The sequence below is a fragment of the Maniola hyperantus genome, chromosome 9 (genome assembly GCF_902806685.2).
Source record: "Maniola hyperantus chromosome 9, iAphHyp1.2, whole genome shotgun sequence".
Taxonomy (NCBI): Eukaryota; Metazoa; Arthropoda; class Insecta; order Lepidoptera; family Nymphalidae; genus Maniola; species Maniola hyperantus.
In genome coordinates this window covers 5,200,260-5,216,750 of record NC_048544.1, presented here as the reverse complement: position 1 = coordinate 5,216,750, position 16,491 = coordinate 5,200,260, and the positions used below count along the sequence as shown (strand labels likewise).

The following is a 16,491-nucleotide window of genomic DNA, read 5'->3' as shown; positions in this document are numbered from 1 at the left end:
GATGAAATTTGGTACAAAAATAGCTTGCATCCCGGGGAAGGACATAGGCTACTTTTATGATAAATAAGATTTAGTGGATACCGCTATTTTTCTGGAAATAACGTTAGATGCGAAACTTCAATGGGGCTCTCATATAAATAACTTATCGAACAGACAGTTCTGCTGCATATGCGGTAAAAAAGATTCGCCAGTTGACAGACATAGAAACGGCGAGACTAGTATATTTTAGTTACTTTCACAGCATTATGTCATATGGCATATTATTAGAAAAGAAAAAGAAAGAAAAGAAAAAACGTTTATTTTTTAAAGCTGTACCACACATTACCAGTTACCAACTGGTTAGGTTATCCCAGCGCCTCTTATACTTGAGTAATAAAGTCAAAAAACCTCAAGTAGAAGAAGCGCCGGCATAAAGTATGTCATGTGTGGCACAACCCAAAAAAAAAGGTCCCTACTCAGCATAAATGCATATTGTCTTGCACAAGTACAAAAACATACAGCGCTGGTTTTCAGTAGAAACCCTGATTCAGATGGCACCACGGAATTATTATGGGGTAATGCTGCTGATATAAATTCTATTTTTGTGCTGCAGAAAAGGGCTGTTCGAGCCATATATAGTATGGGACCACGAGAGTCGCTGAGAACTAAATTTAGAGAAGTTAAAATTATGACAGTGCATAATCAATATATTTTTGAAAATTTATTGTACGTATATAAAAACATAAATAAATTAACAAAAAAAGTGACTGTCATAAGTTCAAAGTGACTGTCATAAGTTCAAAGTTTTCATAAAACGTAAACTAATTAAAAAATCCTATTACATTGTAAAGGATTATTTAAATGATAAGCAAGCTTGGGAATGAGTTGCTCGGCTTTGTGATAGTTCTAATAAGTTTAATTTATGATTTTGTAAAGTGGTGATAATAAAAAGAATACCCGGCTGAGTTAGCTGTGGGCTCTTCTCAGTCTTGGGCACGTTTGGAACCCTCGTAGCGTTTGCGAAATAATTATCACCACTATATTTTACAAATCCAACAACTGACAATCGAAAAGAGTAATTTATTACCTATTTTGAACAAATCATTTGACTTTGACTTTTGATCCCGGAAAATCAAAGTTCCCACGGGATTTTTAAAAAACCTAAATCCACGCGGACGAAGTTGCGGGCATCATCTAGTGCATAATAAATAGTTTTTGATTTATCATGCAAAATGTCAAAAAATACTATTTACCTATTTATTTATTTTTATTTTTCACTAGCTGCCCCGGCGAACTTCGTACCGCCTAACAGTCGATTCTTTTTCAGGAATTTTTTAAAAATTTTCTCTCCGTAAGAACCATATTCGTACTTCAAGGAATATTATAAAAAAAGAATTAGCGAAATCGGTTCAGCTGTTCTCGAGATTTGCGATCAGCAACACATTTAGCGATTCATTTTTATATGTACCGAAATTCTAGTTACATAGTAGTAATAAATTAAGTTACATTGTAAATGCTTATCTCTAAACAGAGATTTAGAGATAAACATTTTACTATTGTAGTACGGAAACCTCGGGGCGCGAGTTTGACTCGTACTTGGCCGGTCGGTCTGTCGGTCGGTCGGTCGATTTATTTTAGAATGCATCGTATCGACAGCTGGTGGTAGTAGTTTACATATATCCTACTAATATTATAAACTAGGTGAAGCTATGATAGCCTAGTGGTTAGGACGTCCGCCTTCTAAACGGAGGTCGGGGGGTTCGATCCCGGGCACGCACCTCTAACTTTTCGGAGTTATACGCGTTTTAATTAATTAAATATCACTTGCTTTAACGGTAAAGGAAAACATCGTGAGGAAACCTGCATGCCGAGTTCTCCATAATGTTCTCAAAGGTGTGTGAATTCTACCAATCCGCACATGGCCAGCGTGGTAGACTATGGCCAAAACCCTTCTCACTCTGAGAGGAGACCCCTGCTCTGTAGTGAGCCGGCGATGGGTTGATCATGATGATGATGAGGTGATGCCCGCGACTTCGTACGCGTGGAATTAGATTTTTTAAAATCCCGTGGAAACTCTTTGATTTTCCGGGATAAAAAGTAGCCTATGTCACTCTCCAGGTCAACCATACCCATGCAAAAAATCACTTCGATCCGTTGCTCTGTTGCGACGTGATTGAAGGACAAACCAACGAACCAACAAACAAACACACTTTCACATTTATAATAGGTGTAGTGATGTGTGTGTGTGGATGTTTGGATGTTTGTTACTCAATCACACAAAAACGGCTGAACGGTTTTGGATGAAATTGGGAATGGAGATAGATAAAAGTGTTAATTTAGGGTATACCCTAAATTAACACATAGGCTACTTTTTATCCCGGAAAATCAAAGAGTTCCCACGGGATTTTTAAAAACCTAATTCCACGCGGACGAAGTTGCGGGCATCAACTAGTAATAAAATATAATTTGGACTTATCCGAATTCCGAAAGTCAGGGTTGTCAAATCACACTTATATTATAAAGGCGAAATTTTGTATCTGCGTGTGTGTGTGTATAGGTTTGTTACCCTTTCACGCAAAAAGTACAAGACGGATTTGGCTGAAATTTGAAATAGTGATCGCTTTTGAAAGAGTTCTCGCGGGATTAAAAAACCACTATATCCTCGCGGACGAAGTCGCGTGTATCATCTAGTTACAAATATAAGTATGTAGGTCATATTGTGTGCTTAGACAATTTAATTATATACTTGAGTTTTCATGTAACAGAAACAAAAATGGATTGGCGGAAGAGGAAAAAGAAACGGTTTAGACTCGCAAAAGCAAATCCCTTGCAAAGAGGAGATCTATTAAAATTCATCAGAATCTTTCCAAACCATAATATTATCTTGTGATGATAATGCCATTACTTTTTCGGGGTTATTCCCGTGCGTCACACCCGACGTGAGTAACAATGTGACTCGACGGGAATTTTATTTGACTGAATATGTACTTTTCCGGGATGCTGAATTTGATAATGACATTTATTTTCAAATCCAAAATAGCAGACATGCACTTTTCACAAAAAATAGAAATGGGTGTCGTTTTCAGGGTTTCCAGGATGCTGGTTTTGATAATGACATTAATTTTTTAATCTAAGATGGCGGGCCAGCACTTTTTATAAAAAATAGACGCGAGTGTCGTTTTCAAGGTTCTCCAGGATGGTGAATTTGATGATGACATTTATTTATTTTTAATAAATACTTATATATTATACTTCTATTTTAGTGGATCACGGGATTTTCTTTGGCAAGGAAACGACAAAGCAAAAAATCGAATTGAATTAGATTATGATGCTATCACACCGTACCATTTAGAGCCAGCTTCTGAAAGTTTGACACTGTGTTTGTAAGTTGATATTATTTAGATACTAGCAAATGCCCACGACTTCGTCCGCGTGGGCTACACAAAATTTCGAACCCCTATTTCACCCCCTCCAGAGTTGAATTTTCAAAAATCTCTTCTTAGTGGATGCCTGCGTCATAATAGCTATCTGCATGCCAAATTTCAGCACGATCCGTCCAGTAGTTTGAGCTGTGCGTTGATAGATCAGTCAGTCAGTCAGTCAGTCAGTCAGTCAGTCAGTCAGTCAGTCAGTCAGTCAGTCACCTTTTTCTTTTATATATTTAGATTAGGAATTAGGATTAGGATAATATAATTATTATGTTACTAGCTGCCCCGACGAACTTCGCACCGCCTACAGTCGATTCTTTTTCAGGACATTTTTTAAATTTTTCTCTCCATAAGAACCATCCCCGTACTTCAAGGAATATTACCAAAAAGAATTAGCGAAATCGGTGCAGCTGTTCTCGAGATTTGCGATCAGCAACACATTCAACGATTCATTTTTATATAATAATATAGAGATTTACTATTTGTTGTCAGATTTGTCAATGCTGAATTATGTTGTATTTTAGTGACTCAAGACATTCCTTTTAGAAGAAAACAAGGAAAATAAAATGAATGTGCCCAATATACGTACCACTGAAATCCAACATGATGCTGCAACATTCAATTCCGTACTAAATATTGAAAGGTCTACCCATACCATACTTGTAAGTTGTTATGCTATGTTTTTTGCATACATTCTATATAGATAATACTCACAATATATTTACGTTGATTGTATGTTTATTAATTCCAGAAATGAAATGGAGAGCTTCAATAGTTCTGCGTCGAATGATACATCTAATGTGACTGTTGAAACAGAAAATGATACATATTGTGTTTATGTGTGTAGTGGGCTTTTAGAGGGAAATTGAATTGTACCTACTTCCTACTTATAAAAATAAAATTTTCATTTTTTGAGATCAAAGTGGAATTTATTTAGACTTTTTTATACACAAGTAGATGGTATATATAGTTTTTAGTCGCTACTAATAGATAAGTGTAGGCAACAAAATTTATTTTCACAGACAAACGAATGTGTAATCATGTGTTCCTAATAGGTAATCCGCCAGCACAGAGAATTCAACTCCTAGAGTACGCATATACAAGGATTTACATGAAAACAAAATCGTAAAATGTTGGCGGGGGACAGGGGAGAATGCTTTGTTGTGATTGGTGGACTGACTAATAAAAACAATGTGCGGAATGAGGGTACCGAACGGGCGTGGGCGATGATTCATTTAAAATTCCGTGGGATCACCACGATTTAGCAATGCAATTCCTTAGGTACAGCATCAGGGTCGAGAAGTGGGTCTTCGAGTTCAATGATAAAGTCTTTACTTGGTAGATATAGGTACCTACCTCTCAATATCAATTTATAACCGACAGTTTCAAAATCCCATAAGTTTTGGTGGTCATGTCCCCTGCAGCATCAGGATTGAGGAGTTGAAATCCACATTTTATATAGGACAATGTTGCAAAGTTTCTTTATCAATTAAAAAAAATACGCAAATCGGTTCAGAAATCTCGGAGATTTCTGTGTACATAGGTAGAAAAACACAACTCCTTTTTTAAAAGTCGGTTAAAAAAGTATCCTTTGTTAATTCTCTACTTGTCTGTAAAAGTCCCGTCAAAATAGGTTCTGCCGTTCCGAAGATTAGCCCGTTCAAACTTCAAACAGACAGACAGACAGACAGTTTTTAAAAACATTTGATTCAGCTGTTATGGTACAGTTCAAATAACAATATAATGAGCTTGCGGTAGTTATTTCGAAATTACAGACAGACACTTCATAGAAGTATGGATTTCTATAATATAATATAAGTACGAGTTGTTTATACACGCTGAGGTAGTAGTTACCTAATAGGTATGTATGTAAGTGAGATTTTATAGTATTCATCAAAAGATAAGTAGGTAATCATTATCATTCAAAAAAAATTTAAAAATATCTATTTCAGTAGGTAAAACAATTTCACATAGTGCGTAGTAATTGGGACCATCCCAGTAAGTGTTTTAGTATTGCTACGAGTACTCGTGGCAGGCGACCCCGCTCTTCCATAAAATCTTATACAATAATAATTGAAATAAGTAGTTCCTTCATAAATCATATATTTACAAAAATTCATCGGTGACATCTGTCCAACTATCTGTGTGCCATCATCAATATATCCGGACGCTAGTGTGAGCGCATGCACTCGCTACACTGCTCATCACTGAGTCTATCTCTTTCTATCACAATGTTAGGTGAAATAGCATACAGGTTACCCACGTGGGCCGAGCAGTTCGGACGTGCATCCAGCGTCACCTTAATAGGTAGGACGTAGGTATAGATATTATTTAAGGATAAGTTAAAATAGCGTCAAAATGAAGGAAACCAATAAATTGTTATGTCTTTCGTTTATTGGCACATTATTTATCATTATAGTTGACAATAAGATCATTAAGTACAGCATAATTGCTGGGTGTCAACACGTCAAAATAAAAGGCCGCAATGTCGAGGTTACAGGTGACCTACCTGGTGTATTTTCGAATTTCCTTGTTATAAATTATTATTGATCGTATCATCATTAATAACGACTGGTCATTCATATTAACATGAGGGTTAATTATAAAGTATATACCTACCTAGCTAAGTAAATATTTGAACAAATAGGAAAGCAAACATCAGGGACTATTTTTTTAAAAGCAGTGGTGGTTCCCGTTGAGTCACACTCCCGTAAGTAACACTGTGACTTAACGGGGGGAAAATCCTCTTGACTCCCAGTGTGACACAAGAAAATTTTTATTTTCCCGACGAGTCACACCGTCCACATCCTTGAGTCACACTGTGACATAACGCCACTGTTCCCGTTTAGTTGTATACTATAGGTAAATATATATATATTTATTTATATATATAATATGGACGGAATTGAGAATCACCTGACTATATTTTTGACAAAAATAGCACAACTCAAAAGTCATATCTCTTCTAAAAATCAAAAGTTTTTGTCCATTTACCTAACAGACTGTGAGGCTGAAATCTATAGAGCGTGCTTTGACTTTGCTTGGATTTAAGTCACTGTTAAAACGAGACGGATTTATGCCAGCTATATAACGCTGTCTCGTTTTAACCGTCTTATGTCTGAGCGAAGTCAGAGTGGGCTCTACAGATCTCACCCTGAGATGTCATTAGATTGAGACATGAGAATGCTGTTAGCTTAATTGTAGCGTCACGCTATCCTTTCTGTGGTCGTTTCGCTATTAAATATAACGTCATGACAAATACACCATACCTAGCGGATATGGAAATGTAAACAGGTACCAAGAATCTTTTGGTTTCTATTCTGATGAAGTCACGTAGGCTATATAGCAGTTATGGCGTACACGAAGTGTCTATAAATATATCATTAGTTAAATAGGCGCATAAAAGTTTATATTCATGGACCCCACACACGATAAAGTAGGTATATCATCCAAGTTACATGATGACTTGAGGCTTAGAATAAATAGAATAGAATATATTTTTATTCAAGTAAACTTTTACAAGTACTTTTGAATCGTCAAATAGTTTAATTTACCACTGGTTCGGAATGAAATTCCGGTGGTTCTTCTCGGTAGGAATCTACCGAGAAGAACCAGTAAGAAACTCGGCAGTTGCTATTTTCAAGTGTTCAATTCACAATATTATTAGACCATACTGTACAAGCCCCGTGCATTTCTGGAGCGAGTCAAATCCAAGCTTTTTTATCATTTTCTAGGAGCATACTTTTAATAGATTTTCAAATTTGTGTAAAGGCAAGTCTAAAATTAATTGTGGAATTTTATTATAAAATATTAAGTTCACTCATTCCCACAAATGACTTTCGCACTTTCCCGAGGCGGAGCGTAGGAGTTGCGAGCTTATGACGGTTCCTAGTTTGCCTGTCGTGCCTGTCATGCCTTAATCCAATGGGCAGTTCTTTCAATGTAATGCTTGCCATGCATACAGACATCCTCACACAACTAGTTCGTATAATCAAGCCTCATGCAAATTAGAAGATGAAACAAGATGTCATCATCATCATCATTATCATCAACCGATAGACGTCCACTGTTAGACTATAGGTCTCTTGTAAGCAATTCCACACGCTGCGGCCTTGCGCCGCCTGAATTCAGCGACTCCCTGCGACTCGTCTGATCGTCCGTCCACCTAGTGGGGGGTCTTCCAAAGCTGCGTGTTCGGTGCGAGGTCACCATTCCAGCACCTTGAGACCCCAACGTCCATCGGTTTTGCGAACTATGTGCCCTGCCCGTTGCCACTTCAGCTTCGCAACCCGTTGAGCTATGTCGGTTAGGTACTCTAGTTCTCCTACGCATCTCCTCATTTCTGATTCGATCACGTAGAGAAACTCCAAGCGTAGCTCTCTCCAAACAAGATGGTAGTGTAGCATTATTACTAGTCTGGCTTTACAGTCTTTACACACATTATTATTTACCCCGCATGGGATCGCCAGCATGTCACCGGTAGAGAGATTGTGATGATCAACATAACTAACTAATGTGTGCTGATTTTTATCTAACTTACCTAACAGTATACACTACGTGACATTGGCGAAGTTATATTTGTGCCCATTTATCACTGAATATTGAACATACAGTGCTAAAGTAAGTTCCATGAGAATCGCGCGCGCCATTCTTTAGTTGAAATATTCAGTTGCCACTTGCCTCGTCAATGCACCAGCGGACTCAGCTTGAACAAATATACTCTAGGCTTGAACTCGCACTAGACTTAACCTAGGTATCTTGAACAGGAAGCCTACTTAGTACGAATTTGCACATCTCGATAACGATTGTCTTTTTATTGCACCTAAGTTTTACTCAAGTTTCCTCAACAAAGTTCTATTACAGTTGGTACTCACAATTTACTCAATATATACAAACTCACCTTGCCCATAAAGCCAGTGGCTCCAGTGATGAAGATGTCCCTCCCGGCGTAGAACTGCGGCAGCAGAGCGCTGCATGGCGACCGTGGTCGCGCAACCATATTATTTTCTCACCTGCATCAAAAAAAAACTAGGTAGTCACGTAAGTAAGTATTATTATTGCACCATTTGGCTCTTTCTTTTTATTGCACCAAGTTTTACTCAATTTTTCCTCTACAAAGTTCTATTACAGTTGCTACTAAAAATTTACGAGTACATTGTCCTTACCTACCTATTCACACATGACGTGATTGACTGATTGTACTAACAATGGCTAGAGCCAATCATTCATAAAATTCATCGGGTCGAGGTATTCTATAAACGTAAATGGTAGAATGCAATCGTTTGGCAATCCGCCCGAGTCTATATTAAATTTGAGCTAGTCTTGGTCAAAGAGCTCTATACAGGCTATTATAATATTATAGAAGCGATCGTCCGCGGCTTCGCTCGGGCAAAATTCCCTATCCCGTGGAAATTTCAAAAAATCCGACCTTACATTATTACCTGTACCTACCTACCTACTAGCTTACTCCCGCGACTTCGTCCTAGTGTCATGTTTTTCACAGATCCTCCTTAATCTACCCATACCATAGAATATTTAAGAAATATGTTATCTTATAGGTCCCTGATCTATGCGTTGTCTGTCAAGTTTTTAACATACACCCATATCACAGTTTTACGATCTATAAAACTGCCCATACAATTAACAGGAATATTTTTTTAAATTTAGGTGCACTGATTCATTTCAGGCGAACACAATTAAAGCAAATAGATAAATTACTTAGGTTAGAATAAGGTATTACTGGAAAGTGGTAGACCCGTAAAATTCGCAGTAAGATGAGATTATCCATCGCATGACGCATCGAAGAAATATTATTGACGTCAACAGAGGTCGACGCTGACGTGACCTCTTGGCCCGCACTTTTGCATTGCGCTCGATGCTTCTGAAGTCATTCAGTCTTGTGGCTCCTATGACTGCAATCTCCAGTCACCAGTTCAGTTGATACAAACGTAGGAAGACTAAGTAATATAAATCTAGAACCTGCAAGCTCCATACATCCACAAGTAACTAGGTACTAGGCTACGTTGACTAAATTCATCAATTAATTAATAACTAGATGATGCCCGCGACTTCGTCCACGTGGATTTAGGTTTTTAAAAAACCCGTGGGAAACATTTGATTTTCCGGGATAAAAAGTAGCATAATGTCCTTCCCCGGGAAGCAAGCTATATCTGTATCAAATTTTGTCATAATCGGTTGGACGGATGGGCCGTGAAAGGCTAGCAGACAGACAGACAGACAGACAGACAGACAGACAGACAGACAGACAGACAGACAGACAGACAGACAGACAGACAGACAGACACACTTTCTCATTTATAATATAAAGTATGGATAATTAATCTAAAAAAAGGTGACTGAGTAACTGAACTGACTGATTAATCTATCCATGCACAGCTCAAACTAAGTACCTATTGGACGGATCGGGCTGAAAGGCATGCAGATAGCTATTATGACGTAGACATCCGCTAAGAAAGGATTAATGAAAATTCAACCCCTAAAGTGGTAAAATAGTGGCTCAAAGTGAAGTCCACGCAGAAAAAGTCGCGGGCATAAGCTAGTAGGTTGATAAATTTGGAGTTCATAGATTTTCTTGCTAAAGGCGCGCTGGTAGGCTATATTCCGGCTTATCTCTCAATGTAAAGGGCTAATACCACAATCGATATTCCTGAGCTTGCATTGCTTGAAATAAAAAAATGAATTTTTTCCGTTACCATCATTTTCCTCAATACCATATTGAATAATGTATGTGGTACACAAGTATGCAAACGTTGGAGACGATACAGGTAAGTGCACCGAGCCTCGTGTGAGACTTTACGCGATATGCATCTTGTTGAAAGAACATTGACCAAGACTACGGACAGAGAGCCACTGGACACACTTAGCAGAAATAATTATTTATAGAGTGTAGAAGAAGAAACCTACAAGAAATTCCAATTACCTATACCTGCAAACAATTCCACCCTCACAACCTGGGTGTCTGGAGCACCTCAACCACCCGTTGTGCCAGGTCCTTTTTTCCACGCACATGCAAACTGTGGAATCAACTCCCTTCGGCGGTGTTCCCATTAGATTACAACAATTTGGGGTTATTCAAGGGACGCGGCGGACCAACAAATTCCTGAAAGGCCGGCAACGCATTGGTGGTTCCTCTGGTACTGCAAATGTTCATAGGCAGCGGTAATCACTTAACATCAGGTGACCCGCCTGCTCGTTTGCTCGCCATTTTTGTTTTAAAAAATAATCTGAATAAGTAACATTTGTTCAGCAGTAAGCGTCCATCGATAGACATAATATTATACCTATCTGCCACCACATTCCTGCCTTCTAGCACAGCCTTGAAGTATTTCGTTAAACTGTGCTTCTACCCACATACCCCGCCACCTTCTTTAACTCTATTTCCAACTATCACCAGCTTGAAACGTTTGCCGATTCGGGCGCTGATGGGATAAAAAGTGGATGCGGGCAGGAATTCTATTGTGAATTAATTTATCTTCTTAACTTAATTTATATAATTGACCAAAACGCTAACCTAACTGTTAGATACACAACACATAGTCCCTGAGAAATAACGGTACAGAAGTAGACTGTCTAAAATCCTTGTAAATTATTTAAAAAATGAAGGTATCTACCTACGGACAGATCGTTAGAATTCCCAAAGTACATTGTACATTACAAGATACATACTAATTTGATATTATACTAGCATACCACCTGGTTTGGCTCGTGTGGAATTCCTAACAATCCTTTCTTATAAGGTTTTTGTTTTAATTCAGGTACAAGTTAGCTCTTGACTGCAATCTCACCTGGTGGTAAGTGATGATGCAGTTTACGATGGAAGCGGGCTAACTTGCAAGGGGTATGGCAGTTTTTATAAAACCCGTGCCCCTTTAACTTTGCCGGTAGGGTGGTAACTAGCCACAGGCGAAGCCTTCCATCAGACCAGACCAGAAATTTTGAAATGATAAAATTCCAAACCCCTAAGAATATATAATAAATAATAATAAATAAGACCACAGTGCTTACCACTGCGCCAGGGAGGTCACTAGGTGCTATACCTAGGTGGCTAAGTACCTACATGTAAAATCTCAAACTTTTAGACCCAGTGGTAAAGATCTGTTGATAAGTCTGTTTCTCCTTTTATAGTACTTAGGTATGTAATATGTATAAAATGTGTACTCAGGTTGTTTAGTGATTACACGGATTTCGAGGAGACTCATCCATAGGCCAAAGATTCGCGTCAATAATAAAACTACATCATCACTTTGACGAATAAATATTAGATGTAACAGTTCAAATCGAACAGTCATATACTGGTAAACAAATGATACTTGTATCACTTGATTGAGGATAGGAAGCTATGACAAACATACGAAATTTGCTTAACCAAACATCTATAGCTACTGTTTAAACACTCCGCAAAAACCTTTGCAAACTTTAACATTATGGTTTATCCTTACCTGTTATTGACAATCGTGTGAATTGTATTGGTTTAGTTCGACAAACAAACCTTGCTAATATATTATGTACTAATGGCAATAGTTATTAAGTACAGTTTATATAGCAAAACTTCTGTGTGATTTATCAATTAGGTTGAAACTTCAAATTGTGTACATTATTAGGTAGCGGTCCATACCTGTAAGGTACTTATGACTTATCTAAAATTTTGTCTTATGGAGCTTTTTATTTGAAAACTAAAAATACCTGCAATACTTGACTTTAATGTTTCATTGTGTTTTTTGGCTCCTTAATCTAAATGCCTCATAAAATAGAGTGCGTCCAAAAACCCAGGTGCAGCAAAACCCAAAAGGAGGGTACGTTTTTGACCTAAGTACCTATCAACATCATCATCATGATCAACCTATCACCGGCTCACTACAGAGCGCGGGTCTCCTCTCAGAGTGAGAAGGGTTTTGGCCATAGTCTACCACGCTGGCCATGTGCGGATTGGTAGACTTCACACACCTTTGAGAACATTATGGAGAACTCTCAGGCATGTAGGTTTCCTCATGATGTTTTCCTTCACCGTTAAAGCAAGTGATATTTAACTAACTAAAACGCACATAACTTCGAAAAGTTAGAGGTACGTGCCCGGGATTGAACCCCGACCTCCGATTAGAAGGCGGACGTCCTAACCACTAGGCTGTCACAGCTTCCTATAGTACCTACTTCCTAAGTACCTATATCAACATTCAAAAATTCAAAATTATAAAATGTCTGTTCCTGCATCGGCCTGTACCTAACTAAGTATTGTCGAAATGCAACGCATCATGCTGGGCATCAGTTCGCAAGAACATCGGTCAAGTGCGAGTCAGACTCGCTTAGGAACGGGGTTCCGTACCATCATACAGAAATAACATTTTTAATTTTTATGGTGGCAATTTTGAAATTTTTTCGTATCTGTGGTAATAGAAATACACATTCTGTTAAAAAATTCAGGTCTCTACCTAATATGGTTCACGACATACAGCCCGCTTACAGACCGACGGACGGACGCACGGACGACGGAGGCTTAGTAGCTGATTGGGTAGCGTTGGCACCCTTCGGGTATCGGATCCCTATCAGCCCATACAAATAGTTAACAAATAAAAGTATAGTAGAGTAGGTGGGGCACCGATTTCGCACACCCGTACAGCCCTCGCGCTAACACGGTGCGGGATATCGCGGGTGATAGTGTGGGTAGGGTTGCCAGGCGTACGGATAAAGCCGGACATAGGTAGGCATTTTGATTGCTTGTCCGGCCAAAATAAACGGTGTCCGGCTTGTCCGGCTTTTGTTAGGCTTTTTACATTTCGCAAACGAGCGTGGCCGAGCACAGGCGGGTCGAATGTCGGTCGCTCCCGCAGGCGGCAGTGCCGCCCGACAACAAGATTTAATACATTAATAAAAAAGCTTGATTTTACATACAACTTTTTTGTCGTACCTATTAATACTAAGACACAAAATCCTCAATAATGTAGGGTCAAGGGTGTCCGGCCTTTCTACCCAAATGTCCGGCCAAACTGGCTGGTCTGTCCGGCTATTAGGTTTGGCGACCTGGCAACACAATGTGCGGGTGTGCGGGGCGTCTCCCCGCCTCATACCTGTAGAGGACTATAGATAAGTATATTTTCTGAACACTTTTTTTTAAGAATATTAGAAAAGTTAATTGCTGACTAATATTCCCCTTTCCCCTCCAATAAAGCTTGTGCTAGAAGTGGTACGACAATAGTGCAACGGGTGGGATTTGAACCGGCGACCTATATCGGTTTTCAGTCCGCTCCTAACCGTTGAGCTATCGAGGCTCTAAAAACTCGGCATAACACAATGGCTGCCCGCACGGCTGACGGCACGTACGGTTGCATAATGTAGCGCCAGAAGCAGCCGAAGTCAAGGTGATCTGCGGCATCTGATTGATCGACAAGGGGAAAGCCATAAGTATCTGTTATGTGTGAAAAGTATTCCTCTGGGGAATTATTCCGTTCTACAACTAATACCATCAACGACAATGATAATGTTAGATGGATATTTATACACATCCAACTTTCATTCATTTATTTTTATCATATTTTTAAAAAACAACAAACAATAAAATAACAAAAACAACAAAAAAATTAAAGTAATAGTAACAGAAAATCAAATAACAGGAACAACAAAAAATAAAATAAAATAAAATAAACAACAGAAATATAAAGTAACAGAAACAACAAACGATAGAATAACAGAAACAACAAACAAAAATTAAAGTAACAGAAACAAAAGAAATTAAAACAACAGGAACAGCAAACAAATTAAATAAAATAAACAACAGAAATATACAATAACAGAACAAACAGAAACATAAAGTAACAGAAACAAAAAAAACACATCCATGTTATTATTAGATACTATGCGTGGATTTAAATTTTTTTAAATCCCGTGGGAACTTTTGGTTTTCCAGGACAAAAAGTAGCCAATCTGTAGCAGTACGTCAGTACTATTACATATTATATTCTGTGGTAGCAGCCCGTCCCCGGTATGCAAGGTATTTCGGTAGGTACCTACTAAATTTCCTAAAAACGGAATGCAATTTCTTACATTTCTTACAGCATCAGGGTTGAGGAGTTGGGTACTCGAGTTTTCAACAATAAAGTCTTTACTTGGTAGGTACCTCTAATATCAATTTATAACCGACAGTTTCTAAATCCCATCAGTTTTGATGGTCAGGGCCCCTGCAGCATCAGGATTGAGGAGTTGGAAGCCAAATTTTATATGAGATAACGTCGCAGAATTTCTCTATCGATTAAAAATAATTATGCAAATCGGTTCAGAAATCTAGGAGATTTCAGTGTACATAGATAGAAAAACAAAACTCCTCTTTTTTGAAAGTCAGTTAAAAAGTAGCCTATGTTACTCCTTGGTTAATCCTCTACTCGTCTGAATGTGAAAGTCCTGTCAAAATAGGTCCAACCGTTCCGAAGATTCCCGTTCAAACAGACAGACAGGCAAAAATTTTAAAAACGTGTGATTCAGTTATCCTAGAGCTAGCTTATAGACTTCATCCGCGTATTTTACCCCCTTGGAGAATAGAGGTTGAATTTTCAAAAATCCTGTCTTGGCGATGTCTTAGTATATTTAACTTTTTCCAGCGGACTCCGCAGCGACGGCGACGCCGCGCCGCGCCGGCGCGGCGCGGCGGCCTCCCGTGTCCTTCGGTCGAGATGGCTTGGCGACAGTGCTAGTGCACGTCGCGTCCGTCCCACAGCAGACATATTTTGCCATAATATATTTGACATATGAGATTATACTATATTATTATAATAATATATATTACTTGCTGATGCCCACGACTTCGTTCGCGTGGATTTAGGTTTTTAAAAACCCCGTGGGAACTCTTCAATTTTCCGGGACAAAAAGTACCTCACGTTCATTGATTAGGGCATTTTTTAAATAAAAATCCCGTGGGAACTCTGGTTTTCCAGAGTAAAGGAGCCTTTGTCCGTCTCTGGGATGCATGCTATCTATCTAGCTGTACTTAGTAGGTAGGTACGGTCTACTCGGTCTACTATATTTCGTCAAAATCAGTTTAACGGAAGGGCCGTGAAAAGCTCAGGTAAAATCCGGAAACTACACATTATTGATCTTGTATGATTGCAATTTGCAATGTTTTGTATTAAACTAGTGGACTAAGAGCCCGCGAGGACCAGACCTTTGATATTTTATAAAAGCTGAAGTGTATTGTCTCCAAGTTCCAACACAGGAAGGAACGATGAGCGACTATGAAGTTAGTATATTTTTTTTATATTTTCTTCGGACTAATATTATAAATCACGTCATGCATTGCAAGACACTTAGGGTCGGGGCAACCCCTTGCCAGTTGTTTGTTGAAAAACTTTAACAATTTATTAAAATTGAAGGGTGTCTGGCAATGCATAACGTGATTTCTAATACTATTGCGAAGAATTTAATATAAAAAATAGACTTTATATACTTTGACGTAAGATTTTTTATACCTTTGTTACCTGTTATCTGCCAAAGCCACCATGATCAAAACTTTGTGTTGGGGCAATACGCAGAGAAACTTTCAGCTTTTATAAAATAACGAAAGTCTGGCCCTCGCGAGCTCTCTCGCCACAGGTAGTTAACCCCAAACTTAAGCCTCGGGTAAAAATTTGCTCGCGTAAAATTGTACCCCTACGTCTTTATTTGGAAGTGTCATGGATAAAATTTTATAGGTAAACAAATCGGAAGTGAGGATATCCGATTACAGTATATCAGAGTAACGGACATAGCTCAATGGGCTACGAAACTGAAGTGGCGATGAGCAGGGCACATATTTCTAAAAACCGAGAGTCCCAAGGTGCTAGAATGGCGACCTCGCACCGAAAAGCGCAGGTTGAAAGTCCCCCCACTAGGTGGACAGACGACATCCAACGAGTCGCAGGAAGCCGCTGGATTCCAGGCGGCGCTAGACCGTGACGTGTGGAAGTTTGTACAAGAGACCTAGGTACGTCTGGCGGAGGACATCTATCGGTTGAAACTGATGATGAAAGACTCGCAGATTTTTTTTCACAGAAACTCATAACCTTTAACCAGGTTGTACCACACATTCAATCAGAGTTATCCT

General features: G+C 38.8%; 1 protein-coding gene and 1 long non-coding RNA gene across 3 annotated transcripts in view; one reads left to right on the top strand and one right to left on the bottom strand.

Annotated features, from left to right (window-relative positions):
- LOC117985585 (putative fatty acyl-CoA reductase CG5065) overlaps nt 1–16,491 on the bottom strand; it is a 35,085-nt gene that overhangs the window by 16,284 nt on the left and 2,310 nt on the right. Inside the window, exons 1-2 of one of the 2 annotated variants that reach the window (XM_069500709.1) lie at nt 8,577–8,598; nt 8,308–8,419 (exon numbers count right to left, since the gene is read on the bottom strand). In XM_069500709.1, coding sequence (XP_069356810.1) covers nt 8,308–8,406 — 99 coding nt within the window. In that variant the 5' untranslated portion in view covers nt 8,407–8,419; nt 8,577–8,598. Of the gene's footprint in view, nt 1–8,307; nt 8,420–8,576; nt 8,599–16,491 lie in introns of those variants that run through there. The other variant, XM_034972344.2, reaches the window with a different exon arrangement.
- Nucleotides 393–5,139, top strand: LOC138402769 (uncharacterized). Its single transcript, XR_011237106.1, has 3 exons — nt 393–3,362; nt 3,932–4,069; nt 4,159–5,139. It is a non-coding gene; the product is annotated as an uncharacterized lncRNA (long non-coding RNA).